Genomic DNA, 24,042 nt, shown 5'->3' with positions numbered 1-24,042 from the left:
ATTTCACATAGCAAGCCAGTGGGGGATGAACGAATCGCTTTTCAATGCCAGGAAATCGACCATTAAAGCTTGTTCATTAAAACGCTGAGCCCACATGCCTCGGAAGTGGCAAATGAAATTATTTTTAATGCGTTTGCGAATGCACTCAAACGCAGGGCAACCATTCAACTCTCCACACACACACACACACACACACGTACAGTCGCCCACCCACGGACACAATCATAAATTGTTAATTAATGCGTGAACAGTTTTCCCAGCTAAGCGGCCACGCCCCCTCGGCATCCATATTCATGCCATCCAACCGCCGCCCTTCCCGCTTTTCCCCACCGGTTACAACAGCCATAAGCTGCTGCAAAGTAAGCGTCAACTGCGGATTGAACCGCTCGCCGTGGGAGCCTGAAAATGGAGATGGAAATGGACATGGACATGGACATGGAAGGTCAAATTGACGCCATCCAGGGTTGTGAAATGAGGGAAGGGGGGAATCCCTTTTTGCGGACAGCATTAGGGGATTGAGCGCCTCAGACGCAAATGGAAGGCAAACACTTAAAGCCGCAAAAGGACAGGCGGGTTGGAAATGAAAACGAGGTTGGGTGCTAGTGCTACTTCTACTGCTACTGCTACTTCTACTGCTCGTGCTCGTGCTCTGATGTATGCCAAAGTTTTCCACGTTGAAAATCCTCATTTAGCAGTGGTGCAGCAACCGCAGCAGCAGCAGCAGAAAGGGGCAGAAAAAAAAGCTCCATTTTGCAAACACATTTTAACCTAATTTACAGTTAAACATTTAATATGTAAAGCACGTCAGTTTCTGTGTGAACGCGTTTTCTGCCCCTCGCTTTTCCCGTTGCCCGCTTTCCTTTTGCCTTTTTCACAATCTCCGTGTGTCTCTGTCGTCCTGGTAAAAAGGGTTTGCCGCTGGCACACTCCTGTGTGTGAAAAAGTTACCTTATTAAATTGCCAATCGAACCATGTAACTGTAAATTTGCATTGTGATGGTAACAGAAGAGCATATATAAGACCACCTACATATGTATATGTGGCATAGCAAAAGGCAAATGTTGCTTAGGCAGCACAGCCGCATATCCTGAAACCCATTACCCATACGCACTGTTGCACACACACACTGAATGGGGGGTGGGGGTCCTAATCGAAATTACATATGCAAAAAGTTAACAATCACGTTCGAGGCTAATCAATTATTGCCCTCGCAACTCGCTCTCAACTTTTCCACCCTTCAGGCTGGCTCAGCCACGCCCTAATGCATATGTGCCGTTTCGGGCCTCTTCGTACATGTATATACAATATTTATGATCTGTTTTGTCTCTCAGCTGGTCATGGGGCACACTTTGGCTCCCACTCTGCCGGCAATTAGCAGGAATCATCTGCCTAGGCTTCGAAATCGTGCCGAATTGAATTAACCCAAAGTCTGGTCAAAGGAGCCAGCATGGCTTGGGCTGTAATTGAAGGTGCTTTCATTCTACGTTCCCAGTTCTGGTCTTGCAGAAGCCGTGTACTGGGAAAAAACACAGGAAAAAAAAATTACGTTAACATGTAGCTATTTATGAACAAAAAATATTCTATTATTGAGAAAAGAAAATGACTTCACCTGCTTAGGCCTAAAGTGAAAGTGTTAATGCTGCATAAATGACTGATATTAAAACATAGTTTCACGGTTAAGTTAAAATTGCATATTTAACAAAGGCCAGGAATAACAGGAATAGCTTTATTTCAAGTTAACTTACCATAAAACGCCTTAATTTATCAATTGTTGCTCATCATATTTCAGTTGTATGCTTAAAATATCTAGTTACCTACTCCCAAGTAAAGTAAATACAATAGTTTGGGGCTTATACTGGTCAGCTTCTTTGTCAGATGTGTGAGCCTGACTTGTTTCTGCCTCAAATAATAAAAGTGCCAATGCGGAAAGCCAATGATGGGGAGCAAGTGAGGCAGTTTTATTGAATTTCATGGTTGGACTTGCTTCGCTGGCCTGTCCCGAAAGATGCACATAAATATGAAACACGACCGGAGCGCTGGGGACATCGAGTTGGTCACCTTGGCGTCCTGAACAAGATTTACGCGTATTTGCGTAGTGGGAGTACGCATTACGCCCGAATGATGAAGTGGCACCAGTGTGCCGCCCATCCACCTGGCCAACAACCACCCAACGCCCATCACGCACCACCCACCTGCCAACTGTCGTAAGTACGCCTTAACTTGCAGGCGACTCACCCCCTTCCGTAGTCAACTTAGGCACTCAAGTGCAACTTTAAAAGTTTCCAAAAAATAACACAAAGGAAATGTATCGCTCTTGAGTTTGGTATGCCATCTAGCAACCAACCAACCTTCGATCAACCACCCACCCACCCCTTATTGGGGGCGGAGTGGGCGTGTTCAAGGCTGAGGCGTCACCGTCGTGCGTAGCACATTTTCCGCATCAATGCGCGTTTATTTTACTGCTAAAGCCTTTACGAATGAATGAATGAGTGCTTCGAAAAAAGGCAGTAACTGCCAGCTCCTCGCCTGCTTTTCCCCCTGAACGCTCTAAACTTTCAAGTAGCTTACGCCTCCAGCTGCCCGCTTTTCTTTTTTTTTTTTTTTTTTTTGGTTATTTTGTGATGTTTTTGTTTTAGTTGAAAAGGAAATAGGGGACAGGGGACATGGACAGAAGACAGAGGACTGAGAGCTGAGGACAAGGAAAGAAAAGGCAAGATGCACATTTCCTCAATGGGAAAATCCCTTCCGAAAGAAAAAAAAAAAAAAACAATAAGGAGTGAGCGGGACGTCAAAGGTAATATTATGAAGCAAATGTTTTTTGCTGAGTCTCGCCTGAACATTTTCATTGATTTCCGCTACCAGTTCCGCTACCTTCTTTTTGCCATTTTCTGTCCAGCGAATTGAATGTGTAATTAAAAATAGAACTCAAGGCTTTATACTGCATAGCTAATGTGCTAACTGTCAGTCTACATTGCTATAATTAATTATTTGTTCTCCACTTGAAGCCTTGCCCATTGATTACTTTAAATCAGAGGTATCTCACTCAATGGGGGAGAAGCTTTACACTAAACAATAGACTTGTATTTGAATAGGAGGAAAATCAGACAATGAAGACTTCTCTCCTGTGAAACAGTAAAGTAATCGCCTTTTGAGGTATTGTTGCGTTCGAAGGGATGTGGCTAGTAAATTGTATATATTACATATTATTTACAAGAGTGTAATAGTATTATTAAATGGTAATCGATAGTCAAAATCATGATTTTAGCACAGGAAATATGAGCTTTAACGGTTAACCAAGCTCAAAGACCGTAAGTCAGAAATTTTCGTTCGCTCATTACAAAATCTTAACTACATTTTGAACATTTCCAGATAATATTTCAGGAATTAGCTTACAAATCGAATTAAATAAGCGACTGAGCAGCGGCAGAAACTCAAGATGCCAAGCAACTAAACAACCAAACAACCAACAACACGACCTACTTCTGCGTTTTTCCACTTGACTGCACCGCAGCAACAACAACAAGGGTAACGCACAACAACAACAACATCATTCGCAAGAACAATAAATTTATGGCTTTTAAAAATGTTTAACTCAAAGTTCCCACACCCCAACAAGTAAAATGTTAGCCATGTTTGCTGTGGTTGCTTTTGCTTTTGTGTCGCAGATTTATGGCCGCCAAAAGTGCTGGAATTTTGCTAGGGCCAAGGAAAAACTTCACAGGGGCAGTGGAAAGTAGCAAATAAACTTTACGATTTTCTAGGTAGTCAAATTGAATAAATGTTAAGACAATTGCCGACTGTACCCGCGGCATTTGCTTGACTCCGGTCCATCTTTATACCATTCCGGGGGATCCGTATGCAAAGGATTGCCTTTCACCTTTCACTTTGCACCACACCTTTCACCCTTCGGAGCCCGTTTGCGGGGCTAACAATCAAACATGAGACCCAACTCCAAACTTCCGGCTGACGCAATCCCCCTTACCTTTTTCGTGTGCCATCAAATGTCGGTGCGAATTTCATTAAAATAAACTTTTTCTACAAAACTCTTGCGCGCTCAGCGAGTACATTTTCATTTTATTTGCCGGGGCAAACGACACCGAGAAAAAAAACGAAATCACGGCCTGGCACTTTTGGCCCTACCATGCCACACCCTGCCCTACTCTGCCCTCCATCACCGCCCACCCATCCAATTGGCTGGGTTTTTATGGACGTCGGCACTTTTTACGGCCACCAGGAGCAGGACCAGTGGCATTTGCCTCATTTCACTCCTGAGCGAGATCTCTCTAATTTGAATACCTATACCTGGCTGAGGACGAGAATCTGTTCGGTAATTTCTGCTCTGCCGGCGCTACGCCGCGAGTTTCGCCGATAACATTTGCATCGCTCTTTATTGCTTTTAAATGTTTGCCGGCCGCCCCCGCGAAAGCCTTTCGCCATACAAACTAGACGAGGGGCAAGAAGGGGCATTGAAATTTTGATATACGAATTGTTTTTACTGCCGGTGGAAAACTTTTGGCCCACATTCCGCCCACTGAACGTCCCGCGGCAGAAACGCCCCCTCCCCAATTACTTATCGGTATCACCGAGTGTAGTCATCGTCATCCTCTGCAGTGGAGTGGAGTGCACCTGACCCGCCAGCGGATGATGAACTGGTGGTGGACAGGAGGGCGGGAGGCCAGAGTACAGAGTGCCAGTGCCAGTGCCGGTGCCAAGAGCTAAGTGCCGCTTCCGGTGGTCGCTGGTCCACAAAAAAGCTGCAGGTCCGAGCCATAAATTTGCAGGCAAAAAGCTGAAAGACTTACGGTGCGCCCGCCATTACCCAAGCTCCGGCTGAAATTTACTCCAAGTGCAGTGAAAAAAATGCTTGATTTTGGGAACAATGTTTCCAGAACGTAAACAGCGAGATTTTTGAGGTAATACTTAAATCACACAGTTTTCAAAATCTCTTTTAAAGTCGCCTACAAGTATGCAATATACATTACACAGTATATTTTTAATTCGAAAGTCCTATAGAATTATTACCAACGGCGCCGCTTCTATTTCTCATTGCATACTTATAGACACCTTTTTAAATCAATTTTAAAGGCCTAGTGATTTCTGTAGTAACCCTCTATGTACCTATGTATATTAATTAAAAAACTACAAGTTATAACTAAAAAATATATTTAAGGCCTAATAACGAAATTCCAAGTTATATATGGAGTTACCTAAAGTCGTTCACAAATTACTTTGGAAATATTCAAATATTAAATAAAATAAAAAACAAAAGAACAATATTAAGTCTAATAATATTAAACGATTTATAAATATTTAATATGTAGACTTTTAACTTTGATAAATTTTAGAGTTCTAACGATTTTAAATAAGTTTTATTGTAACTGTTTTAAGTTTATTCAAAATTAAATCATTTATGATTCCTTTGCCATGAAAAGTATTTATGTTGTTTGCTTTTAAAAATGGGTCTAACTTTAGAAGGTGCAATGAAGACAACAATTTTCGCTAAGTGCAGTGGTGTCCCTGCCCCCGTAAAAGCGGCGAGCCTTCGTCGCCTGGGCCTCAGTTATTGTTGCAATTAATAAGGACGTCGCCAGCGGCAAAAAGCGACCGGCGTCTGCCGTGCGTTGCCACTTGGATGCTGGATTGCGGATGGGTGGTGGCCACTCATCAGCGGATGCAGGAGGCTGACCCCTGGACACACCCGTAGCCACCTCCGCCCCCTGACCCCGCTGCTGAGAGGGAATATTTACGGGCGAATGGAAAGGGACATGGAGCGGGATGAGCAACTGCAGCAGCCGAGTAAAATGTCCTTTGCACATTACATTTGCATTGCAGTTACAAGCATTTCGCATTTATCGCGACGAACACGGAACGCAGAAGGATGGAAGATGGGGGAAGGAGCATCCTGCTCCGGATTCGGGGAAGGATGGAGGCGGAGCCTAACAATGGACAGGCAGAAATCTCGTCGCCAGTGTCGCTAACAACTCGTAGCATTGCAGCTGCCAGATGTGGTAAGAATAGAGATGTGATGCTGAGTGGGTTGATGGGTGGTTGGGTGCTTAGGTGGTTGGTTGGTTGGGTGGTTGGGTGGTTGGGTGGTGGCTATGCAGGGGCAGGTCGAGAGCAACATTTATTGTTTGCAAAGCCTTGTTTATTATTTTACGTGCATTTCTCTTGCCAGCTTCAGCTTCAGCTACGTATTCAGCCTCAGCTTTAGCTTCATTCCAGTTTCAGCCTGAGCAAGGACTCTTTATGATTCACTCGGTCGCTCCTTTTTGGTCGAGGACATTTTGTAAATAGCAATGCAGTGGCCCGGCCGCCTGACTTGGCCTACGATTTGCCCCATACCCCCCCCTGTCACGTTGAGGCTGCGATTTTATTCACTCGCCGCTGTTTATGTGACCCGGATCATCCAGGCTCCCGGGCGGGTGCACCTCGTCTTGGTCTTGGTTTTGGTCCTAGGTCCTTGCTCCTCGCTCCTTGGCTCTTGGTCCTTGGCCCTCGATGCGGTTTCTTTATGTTTTTAATGCCGTGCGCCAAAAGTCCTTTTGTTTGTACACTTGTACTTTATGTACCGAGCGAAATTTATGCGCCGCTAAGTGGATTCGTGGATTCTTGGATTCTTGGAATCGCGGATCCGTGGACTTCGCCCCGCTCCAACGGCTCTTGGTTCTCCCGCTTCCGGTTCCTGCTTTGTTGCCTGCCAAACAGGAAATGCAATCCTCGCCATCCATAAAACTTGTCCAAAATCTGGCGAGCTACCCTCCCCTTCTCCCCATCTCCCCATCTACCCTCTCCCCCCTGAAAACTCTCAGACTTAAGATGGGAGGGCATTACAATTATCCTGCGCGTGTCCGAGTCCTTGACTGCCTCCTTATCCGCCCATTTATTGCGCCATCGAAAGAAACGAAAAAGAATTTGCGTTTCAACCAAATTAAAGTCGGCCCTTTTATCCCACCTCAATGGACATAAAGTCGTAGCAAGTGCAAATCCTCAATTAACACAAGAACAAATCTGGGGGGGGAAAAAGGTGATTTCTGCTGCTAATTGGAAATCGAGGGGAGCGAACGACCGGATGAGATAGACACTGACCCGCCCAAGAAGACCCCGAGAAAACGTCACAAATGTTTGTTCTTTTGCAGGAAATTAAGGCGAAATGTAACAATCGCATTAGGCCGACTTGGGTGACAAAGTTCGGCCCTTTCGACCCGATTCGAAGCGATGGCAAACGCTGCCACGTTCCACGTTGGCATTTAAATGGCCCCAAAACAAGCGTTTGACCTTCAGTGTCGGGTGCCCAAACTTCAAATTGATTTTTCATATTCATTGGCATCGGGCTCAATGCGTGAGTGGGGGAGTGGGAGTGATATTGGAAGCACCGGAAGAGGACCAGCAATTCTCATAAATTAAACATGCTCCACATAAACTAAAGTGAAAAATGCGAGGGCAGTGCAAAAAATGGCAAATGCGAGAAGGGGGGAGGGGGCGGCAGTAGCATTTAACTGTGTATTTGAAATATTTTAAATATAAATTTCAATATTTAACTGCGCCCGCCGACAGGAAACGGTTGCCGGCCAGCTCGGCAACCCGGACTCGGTCCCGGTCCCGGAATATGGCAGCGGAAAAGGGAACCCGAGCCAAAGAGCCAAAGAGCCAAAGGGACAGCAGTCAGGAGAGCGGAAATGATCCATCGACCCTCGTGCCGTCTGTCGTCCCAAAACGGCTATGGCCGAAAAAACGAAATACGAAAAACGAGAGAAAAAAAAAGGTTTCCTCTCTGCCGCAGTTCGGTCCAGACCACAAAAACGGTGAAAATATTTGTGTTTCCACTTATTTGCATTAATGCCACGAACCGATTTACTGTCTGTCCATCTGTGGGTAGGCGGTTTTGTGGGCTCAGCACCCCCAAAACACACACAACACACACAGAACAACGAGGACCGAATGGCGAACATGGGGTCAGGCCAATGAATAAGTGTGACTTTTGCCCTGAATCTTGTCCCCTTTCATTTCAACTTCTATCTACACATTTCTGTGGAACTTTTTTTTTGATTTTATCAACAACAAAAATTAAGACCAGACCCATTTCGAACATCAAAACATAAACCAAATTGAGTGTTAGCAAACGCAAAATGGCATATTCGAGATCTTCGAAAGGATGCAACTGGCCGGGCATCCTGGACTCTAGTCATGCGCTGCGGAAGTACTTTCCTAGCCAGGCCACCAGCTCGCAAAACCACGACAGACTGCCGACCTTTGACCCGCCGAACTTTGTGGGAGCTGAGCCCAAGCCGCAACCCCGGGTAAATGCCGCCTGGCAACTGGCCAGTGATCCATCCGATTTCGCGAGCATCCGCGGGCCCAAAAGGCCGAAGGGTTTGAGGGATCGCGAGCGAAAGCGAGTGGAACGCAAGATTTGGGCCAGGCCGGCGAAAATCGATGTGGCGAAAAGAGCCGCAAGAAGTCCGGACAAGCCCGAAAGACTAGAGAAGGCTGAAGTAGCGACGAAGCCTCCAATTCGGCCTGGAATTCAGAGGAAGAAGGTAAGGGCTTCGAGTCCTACCGACCAAAAGCGGCCGAGCCTATCGTTCCGCTCGCCACGGCGAAGGAAAATCCTGGTGGTGGACGCCAAGAGGACTCCGCGGGTTAGCCATCAGGCCCAGCTGGCTGGCGGAGCGGAGGGTCAGCCTCCGACGAGCTCTGCATCTGGACGGAAATGGGAGGGCCAGCATCCAAAGCTCAGGATGCGCGGTCGCTCGAAGAAGACGTACGGCGTGCCCTTGTGTAGTCGACCCACCGAGATCATGGCCATGGCCATGGGCAGGGGCAGTGGCGTTCCCTACTCCCGGCAGATGCAGATGCGGCAGGAGCAGCTCTACCAGCAGCCGGAGTACCAAGACCAGTACATGAGAATGCTCCACGAGCAGCAGCGCCAGCAGCAGGAGCAGCAGCAGAAGGACTGCGCCCTGATGGCCCAGCATCCGTACTCCATCCTGCCGGGCGTCCTGTCCGAGGAGGAGCAGATCCAGTCCCAACACCAGCCACACGTATACTCCGTGCCTTCCAAGTCGCCGCTCAAGCGCCTGAGGAACGGCAAACGCATGTGCGGCAACTTTTACTACGACTAGAATAGCAGCATAATCAATAAAAAAGTGCCACAAGACTTTCTACAGTGGGGCATTCTATTGGGGATCGAACGGTTTTAGTTTAGTTTAGTAAAATAAGAGAAAAATACTCTTAGAATAGCGGACAAAGACTGCCGGTATGGCCGCTATATGCTAACTTTTAACTATTAAGTGTTAAGTACTAAAATACCGCTTCGTTTGGTAAATCGTATGCTTTTGGTTGAAAAAAAAGAAGAACTTCTCGAAAAAAAACGAAGCTGATAAAGGTTACATATTGGCCTTGCGATCGGATAATTTAAGCGCTAAAAATGGCTTTTTAAACTTTTTTGTTCTGAGTTTTTCAGATTTTTAAGAAGTATCAATAATTTTAATTTAAAATTTTTTCTAAAAAAAAACGTTGGAAACGAAAAAGGAGTGGTTTTGTTTACCAAACTAGCTAACTCATTTAATACAAGTTTTCTTGAAATTTACGAAACGAACATTTGTTTGCCAGTCCGGATTTCTATACATTAATTCAAAGACATTAAGCTTTGGCCACCGTAGAAAGCTGACGTGCAGTCGAAACTTACTACTATCATAGCCGGGTTCACTCCCCATTAAGTGCATGAGTGGTGAAAGTTAAGAACGTTGTGCTATAGAAACATCACAAGCAACGATTAATATCCTAACCAAGATAAATAAGTGTGTGCAAATATAATTAGGTGTTCCCCAAATTTATAATTTCATTTGAAGAGATACTTCTGCTGAACCCTTTTTTATAGCATAGTTCATTACCAATCTTCTATGGGAAACTCGATTGATATTAATTTTTCAGTTTTTTTAATGGTAAACAAGGTTAAACGTTTTTGTCCTTATGCAAATATAATATTAATTAAAGTATACTTTATAACAATATTTAAATATATTTATTAAATTTAAAATTAAAGTGATTTAACTAGTCGCACTAGCGGTAACATTTATTGATCTACTTTAAATTATGCTTCTGTAGTAAACGCGTTTATTGTTTCATCTCACTTAATCTTCGGAAGTTTTAATCTGGCTATCAAGTTGCATCGTTTGAGGCGAAATATTATCCTTGAATTTGTATCCTGCACGCACTTTCCGGACCACTTTCACCTGTTTATCCACGGCTTGCTTGCTGTTTCCCATGGCCGCTTGCCCTTCAGTGACCTGAGAACTTTCCGGTATTTAATATACTCGCAAGTACTTGGGGGCGATGGGGTGTGGTGATGGGGGTGTATGCTATGGATGTGGGTGAATGGCGTGTGGGTGAGTGGGTGGTGGTGGCCTCTGCACGCAGATACAATTAAAATCGAAACGAGCCAACAATGCAAACTGGCAAACAAGCAGGCAAACAGCGAAACACAGCAATGGAAACGAGCAAATAATGAAGTGGATAAAGTTTGCTGAAACACTGAGTTTTCGAACCGAGTCCCAAATACGAAATTGAACCAGACCGAGGGGCAGGAGCTGGAATGAGGATGCGATTCGGATTGGGAACGGGAATGGGAATGGGAATAGGAATGGGAATGGGAGGGAAACCTATTTTGTGTATAATTCAAGGTATCAAGGCATCGAAAGAGGGTCGAAGAGGGGTGAAAGCGTGGCAAAACAACATGGGAAAACTTTTGTAATTACAATAAAATTTTCACAAATAACTTGCAATTGTTTGTGTTGGGCGAAGTTGGGTGAAAATGCGAGAGGACGGAGTGGGGGGCATGGGAGTGGGAGTGGCAGTGGCAGTGGCAGTAGCTCCTTGGATCACAACGAATGTGTTAATTTTGTTGTGTATACCAGTTAGATGGTCGCGCACACAAACTAAGAGATGCAAAAGTGCCAAAAGAAAATGAAAAGAAAACACCGCAAAAATGTCTCCTTGAGTTTTATACACCCTCCACGCCCCACCCCGTTCCGCTCCGAAATAAATTAAAATATAATTAAAAAAAGAGAGAGCAAACATAAAGTGAACTGTGAAACGTGGACCGGAATCGAAATCCATCCGCCTGGCAGAGCTCCTCAGAACCGGAGATTGCGTGCCTGGCCAATCCCGAATTGTATATATGGAACATTGTTTGCAAATTAATCTTCGAAAATGTCTGAGCTATGTGGGTGGAATCGGGACTTGGGAGTTGCCCAAGTATTTGGCTCAGTTTCACTGTTCTATCTCAAAAATATTTATAAACAATAAGCGGATAGCTCATTTTTCAAACAAACATTTATGCTTCACTTGTACGGAATGCGAGCGAAAATATTTGCTTTTCATTTTTGTTAAAGTGCCCACTGCCAGAGCAGGAGTATTTAGGTGTTACGTGTGCGGCAGGGAATTAAAGAATAAATACGGAATGCATTCTGCAGTTAATCCAGTTACTGCTGACAGGGAAATTGAGGTGTGGAAATGCAAAGCTTACGAATAAGAACACCGGTACGGCAAAGAGAATCAACAGCAGTGGGCAAATATTGGCAGCAACAATGAGGAAAATCTAGTTAAACCAGCCGGCCTCAGCCTTGTGAGGAAAACCCAGACCGCGCCCCCAAACTGATGGAAAACAAGGTGGGCTGTGGGGCTTTCAAAGAAACTGGAGGGTCTCATCGAGGTGGGGCAGGCAAAAGAAACTGAAGATTACGAATGTCTGCTGTTTCGGGGCCCCATCTCCAAAAATAAGAATAACGCAGTACACAAGCAGGAAAAACAACTGAAGTACAGAGATGAAGCACACTCGGAGAAATCTTTACCCACATCAATGTTCATAAAAAACATGAGTATATGCGGAGTTGTATTAAAAAGATCTTTAATAGTTTGCATAGTTTTGTAAAATTTTTTTAGTTTTCTATTCTTTTCTTTTATACAAAAAATTGCATTACAATGTTCGTTTATTTTTAAAAATTGTATAATTTATTTAGACATATGCACAACTAAATTTTTTATAATATTTAATAGATAATATCTAATTTAATATTTGCAATTAACATTTAACAAATAACAATTTAAATTTTGGGAAGAAAATATAATTGTATTTTTTGAGCCTGCTCATGAAAAAGTTTATAATAATGATTTGAAATTCCCATATTATGAAGACAGTGTTAAACTAATATCTATGATTTTAAAATCAATCCATTTTTAATTTGGAGAGAATTATTAAAGAGGAAAAAAGTATCTAGGATTTTAAAAACAATCAATTTATTAATGTTAGAGCCCGAACTTTATTAGCTGAAAGAGAAGTTTGAGATGTATTAACATCTTTACTAAGTAAGAACTTGCTTTATTTTTCTCAGTGTGTAAAAAGGGAAATGCCCCGGGACAGGGGAAAGTGAGGTGTGTGTGCGGCTCTCGATTCACGATTGATGTGGCGGATCCTGGCAGCAAACGGAATGCGAGGAGCCGAGGGTATTCAAGTCTTGATGGATGGGATGGAGGCTTAGCTTAGGAGCGATGTAGCTTAAGCTCGACGCTCCCAATTGCAGCTTGTAGAGGAAGGGGCTGAGCTGGGGCTGGGGCTGGGGCAGGGGCAGGGGATTCAATGCCTTGGGTACATAACTCTCGTTGTTGTTATTGATTTGTTTTGGCCCCAGCCAGCAGCCCAAGGCGGGTGATACATAGCCCAAAAAGGGAGATTCGCCGAAGGTGCCGACTAGCAAGGACTCCCCCTCATCCGTTGCATCTGGCGAATGCGGAAAAACAAGGAGATTCGAGGACACCGAATGACGTGCAGAATGATGAGCAAAACGAATTCATCGCAACTTTGGTTGGCCCATTCTGGCTTATGTCTCTGTCTGTTGTTCTATTTCTCCTTTGCTCAAGGACACCCTCTGCTAAACACTTTCTTTGCTTTCGGCTTTAAAAGACCGCTGCAAAACTTATTAAAACTACAATTGAACAATTTAAGCCGCTTATACTGATAAAAAGGTTTTTTTTGTTGATAAATTTATTCATTTTTATACACCCAGAGAATCCTCATGGTGAATCCGAATATTTTGACTTTCAATTAAATATTTTCGCTACAAATTAAGACCCGAAGGGTGTTGTATTTAAATCAAAGAATGTTCCACTTTAAAATATAAAATTTTTCACTTTAAAATTAAAAAAAATTTAAACCCACAATTTGTTTGGTTAACCAATTAAATATTTTAATAATTACATTATCTCGATTTGAGTTAATTTTAAGATCGTTTGTATATTGAAAAACAAAGTTACATTTAAATATTTTAATGTTAAATTTTAATATGGGGTTTTTCTCTGGGTACCCTTATGATAATTAAAGTCCAGAGAAAATGGAATATTTCCGACTCTATGAAGTTTGTTTATACTTGTGTATTAATTTATTACTCATCTTGTTCATAAATTTTTAACTTCAAATAGCATTAATGTAACAATAGTTTAGTTTTATGACAATTTTTTTGGTGTGTCTAGTATTTCAGAAGACCTATATTTTTATTAAAACCGGAAGAATCGAATAATTCAGCGAAATATCAGCATATACACATAAGAATCCAAATAAAGTTGTTTTTAATAATGTTTACTTTTTGCAATAACTGTAATAGTTTGTAAACTTCGAAAGCTTGCTTTTTTTTATCATTATTTTGTGCATATTGTATAGCAAATAATTTGAAAAATTATTTAGTATTTCTTAAACATCGTAGAAAAAAAATGTATTTTAATATTCTTATTTGTTGATTTCCGAGTAACTCGATTGCGTTTCCGGGAAAAAAATCCTGTGCTTAAGATTGTTTTCGTTTAGACAACACTTTCGAGTGCTCAAGAGATAAGCGGGCACTTTGCAAATTAAAGAAACAGGAAAATTGGGCAGGATTATTGAGTTGTTCCCTTGCCCCCGCGAATTCTCACGAATATTGCGACGGAATATATTTAATTTGGGTTTTATTGTGGCTCCTTGTTTTTGCCCTCATTATTTCTATTATAACAGGCTGCCCCTCCTCAGTTTAGACCAAAAGCCGACATACAATTTCGTAATTTTGAACAAAAAATTCTTTGAAATTCTCATCTTTTGCTGCCAAATAGCATTCAGCGCGGAAAATTGCAAGGGAAGCGATCCCAGGGGACTTTGAGCGTTGCGTGTAACAAGTGTTTGGAGGCTCGCGTTCCACTCATATGGTTATGGTTAAGTGCGAGTATACTATGTATGTATATAAGGTGATTCCCGTGCAAATGATATGAAAATTGCTGTCGTAAAGGGCAGGGGCGTGGCATGGGGGCTGGTGCACGCGAAGGAAACACAGGTTAAAACTTCGAGTAGGTATGACGAAACACAATTGCCTAGAACCAGACATATTTTGCAATTAGGGAATATCCCCCGAAGCCCAAAAACAAAAAAACAACTCAAAAGGCAAACAAAACAAAAACAAAACAAAAACAAATCACTCGAGCCTCGAACATTTAACCAGAGTGCGAGAAGTTGCTTCAAACTTCTACAGCATACTCGCTTATACGGCCTGTGTATAACAGTTTATGCATTGTGGTTTTCTTATACAAGCTGACGGCGTAGTAGCTTTATACCAATTCCAGCTTAAGGCCTTTTGGGCTTATACTTATACTATTTCAGCTTGTATGCTAGTTTGCAATGTGTTATTTTCTTATATAAATTGACTGCTTAGTAGCCTGTATACCTTTAGGCTTATACTTATATTTCAGTTGGTATGCTTGGTTGCAATGTGTTCTTTTCTTATACAAATTGATGGCGTAGAAGTCTTTATACCAAATTCGGCTAAAGGCCTCATATAACTTATAATTGTACTATAGCTGGCCACTTATACAGGTCTCTATGTGATTTCGTTACTTATACTTTCTTTACCCCAGAAGGCATTTGAATTCAAGTATAAGTTGCTTATACTTTATGCGACTTTTACTTATAATTATACCAAAATAGCATTGAAATTAAGAACGATGGTTAACTTATACAACCCGCTTATAAGCTGTCGTAAACATTAAACACTAAACAAAGTTTGTATATATGTTCTACAAAAAAGTATTTTTTTTATATTAAATAATAAAATAAAATAAAATAAAATTATTATTATTTACTTTCTCATACTCATATTTTTTATATACCAATATTTTCTTATGTTTGGCGGTCTTGCAATCGTTTACAGATAAATGGCATATAGTAAGCAGCTTGAATTGACATAAATAAAAATAAGTTGATAAATTAAACATTTATGAAATATTATATTATATTATATTATACTTATGCCGCTCAACTAAAGCTATTTAGTAGTAGTAGAAATGGTCTCAAGAACAACTGAAAACAAAAATAGAAGACCGAAGCTGGAATCTTATACCCTCCAGAAGACTTCTATATTATTTGTGCTCTAAGACCAACTTATACTTGTGCGACTTCCACCCCCGGAAACGCAGTATAAGCGTATGGGCTGTGGGCATAACCGGCTTGGCTTCGCGCGGCGGCAACAGCAACAGCAACACACTTGCAACTCGCACACTCGGACAACAACAAACAACAACGTGCTCGAGTGGAGTGTTTACAGACGGCTCCGCGACTCTCTCTTATACTCACATATCTATATCTGGGTACATATCGCTCTCTGTGTACGACTCTCTCAGTGGACTCCTGCTGCACGCAGCCGATTCGGAGATAAATGTATTTCACAGATACTCGGATTCGAGCTCGTTCTTTGGCGGTCGTCGCGGCGCGAGCTTCGAGGTTTTAGTTCGGTTTTAGCTCTGATTCCGTGAGGACGCTCGCCAGGCGAACCGCTCCGCGTTCCGTTCCGTTATTCGACTGCCTCGCAAGGAGCCTACCGCTCACCCACACTCCTGCAAAAGCACACACACACAAACACACACACACTCGACTCGCACAGCACTCGTGCCGCGATAACAACGCCAAATTATCGAGTCTGCGCTGCGCCAACATCCAGCGGATGGCAAGTGCGAATCTTAAAGTGGCCCAGCGGCAGTTTCAGTGGCAGTGGCAGTGGCAGTCCTAGACCAGGCCAAGAACCCCAGCCGAAGCGCCCCCTTTTTCGCCCCCATTTCCGGCGGCTGCGGTCATGTGAATAGCCGCCACAATGCGGCCCTAATCCAATACCGGTTGAAAACGCGACAGCCTCGCGGGTGTTTCAAAAATCAGACAAAAAGTGATCCCAGCTCAAAAGCTACCAGTGCTCCCCAAACAAATGTGTCGCAGCAACAGCCGGAGAGGCAGCAACGGTAACTGCTGCGCTTTATAGTGCATCATCGGGTTTTTTTTTTGCCTTGGCTCAACAGAACAGTCCGCTAATAGCCAACAAAGCGAGCATAACGGCCAGAAAAATGGCTTTGCAGCAGCACCATCAGCAACACCAGCAGCAACATCAGCAACAGCAGCAGCAACACATCAAATGGCAGCAACATGCAACAAAGCGACGACGCTGCCGTCAACATTGGATTAAACATCTTCAGCTTCTTGGCCTGGGTAAGTTGACAACTTGACCAGGACGGATGATGGGTATTGGCAGTGCAACAGCTGTTGCTCATTAGCAGGCATTGCATGTTGCAGGTTGCCTTTGGCTTTGCCTTTATCCTTTTAATGGACCTGGCTGCGGTTCGCTTGAGAAGGAAGCCAAAGGGATTCACTCTGTTCGCAGCCATTAAAGTAGGGAGTAGCCATTGGGGGGCGTGGCCATGCCCCCGTGGGCTGGGACGAATGCTAGACTAATTAATAATTACACATTATGCAAGGCAAGAAGCAAGAAGCACCGGACACACGTACCACAACAGCGCTCCACTTCCGCTGCAATCAAACGCATTATCGACGAACAGGTTGAGGCGCTTGGAATAAATGGGAGTTGAGCTTGGATTGGAGCTGGAAACTGGTAGCTGGCAACCGGTACTTGTGTGTCATGCACTTGCGGTCTTATCGAGTTTCCGCCCCTCAATCCCAGAGCAGCTTTATCCCCCCCCGCTCCCTCGGCCCCCTGAAAAAAGAAACAAAGACAAGCAAACAATCGAATATAATTTACAAAATATTGTGTCGACGCCCACAGTTTGGTTTTGGGTTTTTTGGTTCGCTTTGGGAGCAGATTTGTTGTTGGTTTGTTTTGTTGTTTTTTTTCTCAGGCCATGGCTTTGCATGACATTTGTGGGCGTGTGTGGGGCTTGGAGTCGGTATGGAAGTGGATTTACAAAGTACGCCCATCATTAAAAGCCTAATAAACTAGGGATAGCAAGTGGCAGAGCCAGGCCAATTAGTAGCGAAGCACCTGACCACGCCCCCTTGGAAACGAGACAAAAAGGAGAGAGCAAAAATCAAAAACAATTTCAGGTATCAGAATCAGAAACAGAATCAAAAACAGAATCCGATTCAGAATCAAAATCAAAATCAGAGTGGAGTCAAGTCGGAGTCTATCTAAATGTAGGCCTGTCCATGGCTACCCTATAGCTACATATAAAAGGAAAAGCATGTATTTGTCAGCACAAAATAATCAAGGATCATAATATGTCAACAAACAGACAGGCCAGGCTAAGGCGACCAAAAAAACAAGCACAAGGACACACGAACGCAGAAAAGTTGCGTCTGTCTGTCTGTCTGTCTGTCAACTGCGTACATGTGTGCGTAGTGTGCATGTGTGCGTAGTGCCGCCTGTCCGTGTGTGGGTACAGAAATGTGTGCCACCAGGAGAGCTAGAAAAGTGTAGGGCAAACACGCCGTAATAGATATACAGTGGGCATGTGTTGGTGCAGCCAGAAAAGCCAGAAAAGCGGGAAAGTCGAGTGAAAAGGGGGGCTGCGAGTGCGGAAAAGTCGTCGCGACTTGCCGTTTTTGTCTCTGACAGTTGGCAAATGTAGTGGAGTGCATTGACAATACCACGAACCAAGTACAGCTTGACCGAAGCGCCATCAATGGTGGGCGGAGCTGGCGGAGGAGGCGGTGGACGCCACTTGGGGAGCTTCAGCTTCCTTCAGCTTCCTTCAGCATCCTTCAGCATCCTTCTGCTCAAAGGGGACAGAGTGTTAAGCACACAGAGTGGGGGTGCGGGTTCGGGTACGGGTTCGGGTGCGGGTTCGGGTGCGGGTTCAAGCATATAGATTATCTTCGTCCTGGCTCTTAGCTATCTGCTATCTGCTATCTCCAGGAAGCATCGCCACTGCAACTGACTTGTGTGCGGCTGTCATTTTCGAGCTGGTTCAAAGTTAATTGCGCTGCCCTCTCCAAAAAAAAAAAAAAAGAAAGAAGCGAATCTCTGCCCAGATTGCGGACGAAAGTGTGGGCAGCTGAGCAAAAATGGGGGGAAAAAAACTGGAAAACGCCCATGTTTGGCCCAGACTCAGCTACTTGGCTTAACGAGCAGCCAAAGTCCACCGGACAGTTGATATTTCTCGCCCCAGCAGCACCTTGAGTCCACTAACCAGTTCAATATTGACTCAGGTCGCCCACATGCCCCCGAAAACCACCGACTGAAGCCAGGGTCCGAGCTCAAAATGCGGCAGCGTGGGCTAAACCAACTTACGTAATTGTAAATCAAATGTGGTCTCCCCCGTTTCCCAAAACCCCCGATTATCCCAGCATGGAAAAGAAAAATGTCATCGGTATTAATCAGCAATCTCAAGCGAAATTAAAAGTGTTGCGAGACAAGAAATTGAAAATAGATATGTTTTTATAAATTTTAACTTGACAAAATCAGTTCAATATGCTTTGATTTGAGTCTTTACTCATTTGTTCATCAATTCTCTATATTACTATATGCCTTACTAATGTGCAATTTGCTTTATTTTTATGTTTGGTCCAGATAATTGATAATGGTTTTATTTATTGCCTGCTGTGCCTTAGATCAGTAGTAATTGTGTTGGCGAGTTTGATTCACAGTCCCAATGGCAATTTAAGTTAATGGGCAATCTTGAGATAAATTTAAAGCGTTGATAGACAAGGAGAAAATTACTCTAATTAAATTTACTTTGATTAGGAACTTGCAAACATTTTTTAATAATATACTTTTTTAAATAGGAATGGAATGCGTTTAAATATAACCAGCTAGGCAGCAATTTGATAACTGATAAAGCTATATTTATTGTCTGCTTTGATTTAGACCAGCAGTAAATTAGGCTATATTTATGTTAATGCTATCGCAATCGCAAATGCATCTGAAACTATTGGGCTGTTTTCAGGAATATTAATGTATAAACTAATGTGTAAAATGGTTTTAGACTGGAAGCCTGTCTCTTTGTGACTTACACTTTAATATTTGCCTAATCCCAGATATGTTTAGAAATGTTGTAGTAACAAAGTAATTGTTTTTTTATTTTTTTATTTAATGAGAAGCCGATTGTTGTTTTGTTTATGCACAGAGTGCTTGTCCCTCAGCCAGCTAAATTTAACCCAGACGGAAATAGACATTGCATTGGCCATATTCCGACTGCTCGTTGACAGAAAGATGAAACTAAATTAAAACCCACACATATGTGAGCGAGTACACAAATAAATCGACGGCATGTGGCAAGGTGGAAAGTTGGAGTGCGGGAGTTGGACATGTCAAATGAAAACGAAAACGAAAACAATCATAAAATGCCAGAGCTCTTGAAGTCGCCACTGAGAGTGAACTCCCGCTGCGCCGCTCGAACGTGGCATGTGGTAATTGCCCCGGGTCTCGGATATACATATGTGCATCCATATCTATAATAGTGCTACCTAGCCGGGATTTATGGGCCTCCACAGCACATGATGTGAAGATGTGACGAAGTGAGGAGGCGACCCCTTGCCATGGTTCAACGAATTTTGATGGAGTTTCTCGTCTAAGCGCAAATTGAAATTTCGTAGGTTTAAACAGGAACAGGGACGAGTAAGCCAGCGCGATTTTCTGGCTTTGGCAGATTGAGAATGAATTTCAATTAGTAGGATGCCCCATATATGTGACGCACAAAGGGACTGGCAAAAGTGGGGCTGCGGCAGGATATTAGCAATGTGCAGCCTGGCGTGCTTCCTACGCAGAATATTCCCACTGAAGGATGCGGCTGTTGGATGGATGGTTGAATGGATGGATGGATGGTTGAATGGATGGATGGATGGCATAGATGATTGCCACGCCCCCATCGCTCCGCTCCGCTCCAATCCGCCCCCCTAACCGATGACTGACTTTGATGGGTTTGCTCGATATTGATGCGAATTGATTTGGTTAGTCAGCTGTCGGACAGCCGGATGCCCAGCATCTCCTGCTGTTGCTTTTGCGCCGCAAACAGACAGTTGAATGAATAAATAAAAACGGCAAATCAAGCAAGATGCCAAATGAGGCTCGTCATAGACAGGAAAATGAGGTCTCGAGTCCTCGAGATGGAATACATTTAATGGCCCTCGGCGCACACAGTTTGCAGCTCTCAGTTCTCAGTTCGGCTCGATGGAGTAATTGAAAAACGATTTCAAGGTGAGGCCGGCAAACTAGACGAAGGCGATGGCTTCATCGGTATCATCCAGCCACTGGCTGCTAATTTAAATTTATGAATTTTTGGAAAACATCTCAATGCGGGCTTTTCAGGGGGCCTTTCAAGGAGGTTTCTTCCTTCCACGCACTTTCACTTTCCTTGAGTATTTAATCAAGTGTGAATAATTGCATCATTCTGCTCAAAGGGAGTCGATATCCTTTGTGTTTGTGCGCCGCCAGATACGAGCCCCCAGCCAGTCAGTGTGTGTGTGTGTGTGTGCGTGGAAGGACCTGCTATCGATATGTGGGCCAAGAAACCACACACATACTCACCCACCCACTCACTCACCCACCAAACCACTTTCCTCGAGACGGCAGTGAAATGAAATTCAAAAAGAGCCGTCAGAGTTTTCACTTTATTGTGGCGGCAACTTGTATATTTTTAACCTGCTGTTAAAATTGCTATATTGAAAAATGAATATTTTATAAGCTCGGGCAAATATTCAGGGACATACATCTTTCGCTTAATTGAAGTGGCAGCTGCTGCGGCGCAACTGGAAGTGCAACATCCACGATCTCGAGACGCGGCATCTGCCTAATTTCGCTCATTTTCGAGACGCGTGTTGAACCGGTTGGCCATTAGCTCGTGACAGCTTTAAGATTCCAGATCCAGCAGCTTGGATCGACAGCTGCAAGTGCCACTAGTCGCAGTGGCAGCAGAACTTCTGTCTTTTGAGCAACAGTCACATCGCCGCAGGTTGCATTTCCGAATGCACAGCAAAAAAGGGGTTTGGGTGATTGGAATATAATTTGATAAAACTCGGATGTTAACGCATACTTTAATAACCAATATGAGTCCTGAGCTTTAAGCATTTAAATCAGATTATATAAAATGTAACTTAACTTATAATTTACACTTATTAACACTTATTAACATTGTTATAAGACTTTGTTAAACTGACCTTTAAAAAATTCGTATTTGAATTTGAACTCAATAAATGTAGTTACCCTTATTAAAATTTAATTTACATCAAAATCCCTTTATTACAACAATTACTACAAATTTTTAAATTTAAATTAATTGTGCACTGAAAAAAACACAAACGTAATGTATGACTATTGATTGGAAATAAATAATAAACTCATTTTTTTATATTATGAGATTATAATTTTCTTATTTAAAGTCTAGATAGTCTAGAATATTAAATCGAATCAATCATAATTTTGTTAACTATACCTAGAAAGCTTAGCATAAACTTTTTTTTTAATTTAGATTATGTTTGCTCTCTTCTTAATGATAAATGCATATCCCACAATTAAAATTAATAAAGCCATATAGTCTTGATCCGATTTTCTGCGAGTGGCTTCCCCAGTTCTATATCTGCACCGTGTGAACCGCTGGCGGTCGGTCCACTTCCACGTCCGTGTCCATGTCCATGTCCACTGCACGCTTCAGCAATCCGCCATGTGGAGAGTCACCTTTGCACACACCTTCGGCTTGGTTTGGTTTGGTTTGGATGCGAGTTGGAGATGGAGTTGAAGATGGGCGTCCAGTTGGCCGGTTGACGTGTGGTTCCGCTCCGGCGATTTTCCCGCCCTCTCGCTTCTTGGCGCGCCGGGAAATCTGTGACGCGGCATTTGGCCGCTGCTGGGAAAAACTTTAACTTTAACGACTTCACTCGGTTTAATTGCGACAGGGAAAAAAATTCGTTTTCCTTTGCAACAATTTCGCTGGGAACCGAAGGGTTGTGCCTCCCCGCCTCCTTGCAAATATCGGGTTTCATGCGCAGACATGCTTCATTGGACCATCTATCCACCAAGCCCCTTATCAATTACCAGTTAGCAGTTAGCAGTTACCAGTCGCCAGTGCTTTGTCATTCGATTGCGCAAACATTATTTGTGGAGCGAGAAAGCATTTGCATTCCTCATCCCCGGTACTGGTAATTCGAGTGTTTTGCTTAACCCCAGCATACCAGCAGCAGGGTATTGGTATTGTTGTGCCAGCAGGGCGGTTGTGTAGCTGTCTTGGCCAAACAATGCGAGTGGTGCGAACGGAGGTGCATGTGCCAGTGCTGCAATCGCAGTGCGACACACGCGTCCGCAGTTCAAACGGCAATTAAGCCAAACAATAAGCCGGCAAACACTCGGCTGCCAAAGTGGATGAAGATCCAGCAGGCAGCTCCTGGTGGTCCCTGTCTCAGCTTCTAATTTGCCCGCTCATGTCTGCTGCTCAGCCGGAGCCCTCTGCCGCACCACCCTGCACCACTTAGCCACTCATCGCATCCAATAAAATCCAATCCCATCCCCGTCCGAAGCACAACAATGAAAGAATCTCCAACCGGAAATCGGGAAGTGCAAATACCCTTTCATTGCCTTAACGTCTAGTGACATCTAAATTGTGGACTGTTCTAAGAGACTCTTAAAATAGGAGTTATTTTAAAAACATTTTAGGCAAAAACTTATCACGTTTTTTACATACTCGAACTATGTATATGCATTATAGACGCATTTTTCTGTTGACTTCCTAAATGTAATCATTTATTTTTGAAGTATAAAAAACATATAAAAATAATTTTTGTTTGAAGGGATTGCAAACTAGGGTTACTTTTAACACAGTTTTTTGGGCTTAAACGCTTTTAGTTTTGTTTCAAACGTTTACACTGTCGGCACAATTTTAACATTTTTTTTAAAGGCAACATATCGCAACTAGCAAATTAACTCTATTTAAGCAAAATTGTATTTGCAGAAAAAAACAAAACGTACTTATTCGGATTTATTATTTGCGCTTATGGTGTTGTCGCTATCACATTAATTTGTACATTTTAAAATAATGCAATTTTTCACTGGCATTTTATAACAGCTCATACTTAGCAAGTTTTTGATTTATGCCTTCCTTTTGCAATAAAATTGTTGATGTATTAATTTAATATCCGGCTAGAAAAAAAATGCCATGCGGCACAGTTGGTAAACTTGGTAAAATGCTGGGAAATCCTTTTAATGAAATTTCCTTACCCTATTTTCCCATTTCTGAGGGAAAGGCAGCAATTTTTGCTGGGAAATCAAAAACAATTCCAAGGCTTGCTTAAAGTAAGGTCGATAAATCCGAGTCGAACTGCATTTAAAGTTGAAATGCGCCAACTTTGCATTTATTTCTGCCCATAACTTCTGGGTCTGGACTGAAATGGGGCTGCGTAGAGACTCTCCAGGAATAGTTTTGCCATCTGTAATGAAGCAACTGTCGCATACTCGACTTCAAAAATATCAAAAGGGGGAAAAAATGTGCAAAGTTGGGGGAAAGATGGGGAAGGAATGGCCGGGGGAGTGTGCAATAGTTGAAGAAAATGTATGAATATTCGAGAATGAAATTTGCTTCCGAGAATGCTGCCCAGATGGAGGGGATGTCGAAACATTCTTCTTGAGTGGCCAATGGCTCACAGAGATAGCATTCGAGTGGTGTGGGCGGTGGGAGCGGTACAGTACTGCCGCACCACGCACCACTTTCACTCCGGCCGGAAATTTGCTGCATCAGCGTATAGGAATTTTTGGTTTATGTCTG

At 43.1% G+C, this 24,042-nt stretch overlaps 2 protein-coding genes across 2 annotated transcripts in view; both read left to right on the top strand.

Moving 5' to 3' along the window:
• The first annotated feature begins 8,003 nt into the window (after positions 1-8,003).
• LOC108149681 (mushroom body large-type Kenyon cell-specific protein 1) lies at positions 8,004-9,160 on the top strand. Its single transcript, XM_017277432.2, has one exon. The coding sequence runs from the start codon at positions 8,130-8,132 to the stop codon at positions 9,123-9,125; it is 996 nt and encodes a 331-aa protein (XP_017132921.1). The 5' UTR covers positions 8,004-8,129; the 3' UTR covers positions 9,126-9,160.
• Positions 9,161-15,793: 6,633 nt separating this feature from the next.
• LOC108149743 (nephrin) overlaps positions 15,794-24,042 on the top strand; it is a 65,145-nt gene continuing 56,896 nt past the window's right edge. The window contains 1 exon segment of the mRNA XM_017277528.2: positions 15,794-16,549. Within this exon segment, the coding sequence (XP_017133017.1) occupies positions 16,408-16,549 (142 nt within the window). The 5' untranslated portion in view covers positions 15,794-16,407.

Source organism: Drosophila elegans, unplaced genomic scaffold, assembly GCF_018152505.1.
Source record: "Drosophila elegans isolate 14027-0461.03 unplaced genomic scaffold, ASM1815250v1 contig_520, whole genome shotgun sequence".
NCBI lineage: Eukaryota > Metazoa > Arthropoda > Insecta > Diptera > Drosophilidae > Drosophila > Drosophila elegans.
The sequence above is the reverse complement of the archived record's forward strand: the minus strand, read 5'-3'. Positions and strand labels throughout refer to the sequence as shown.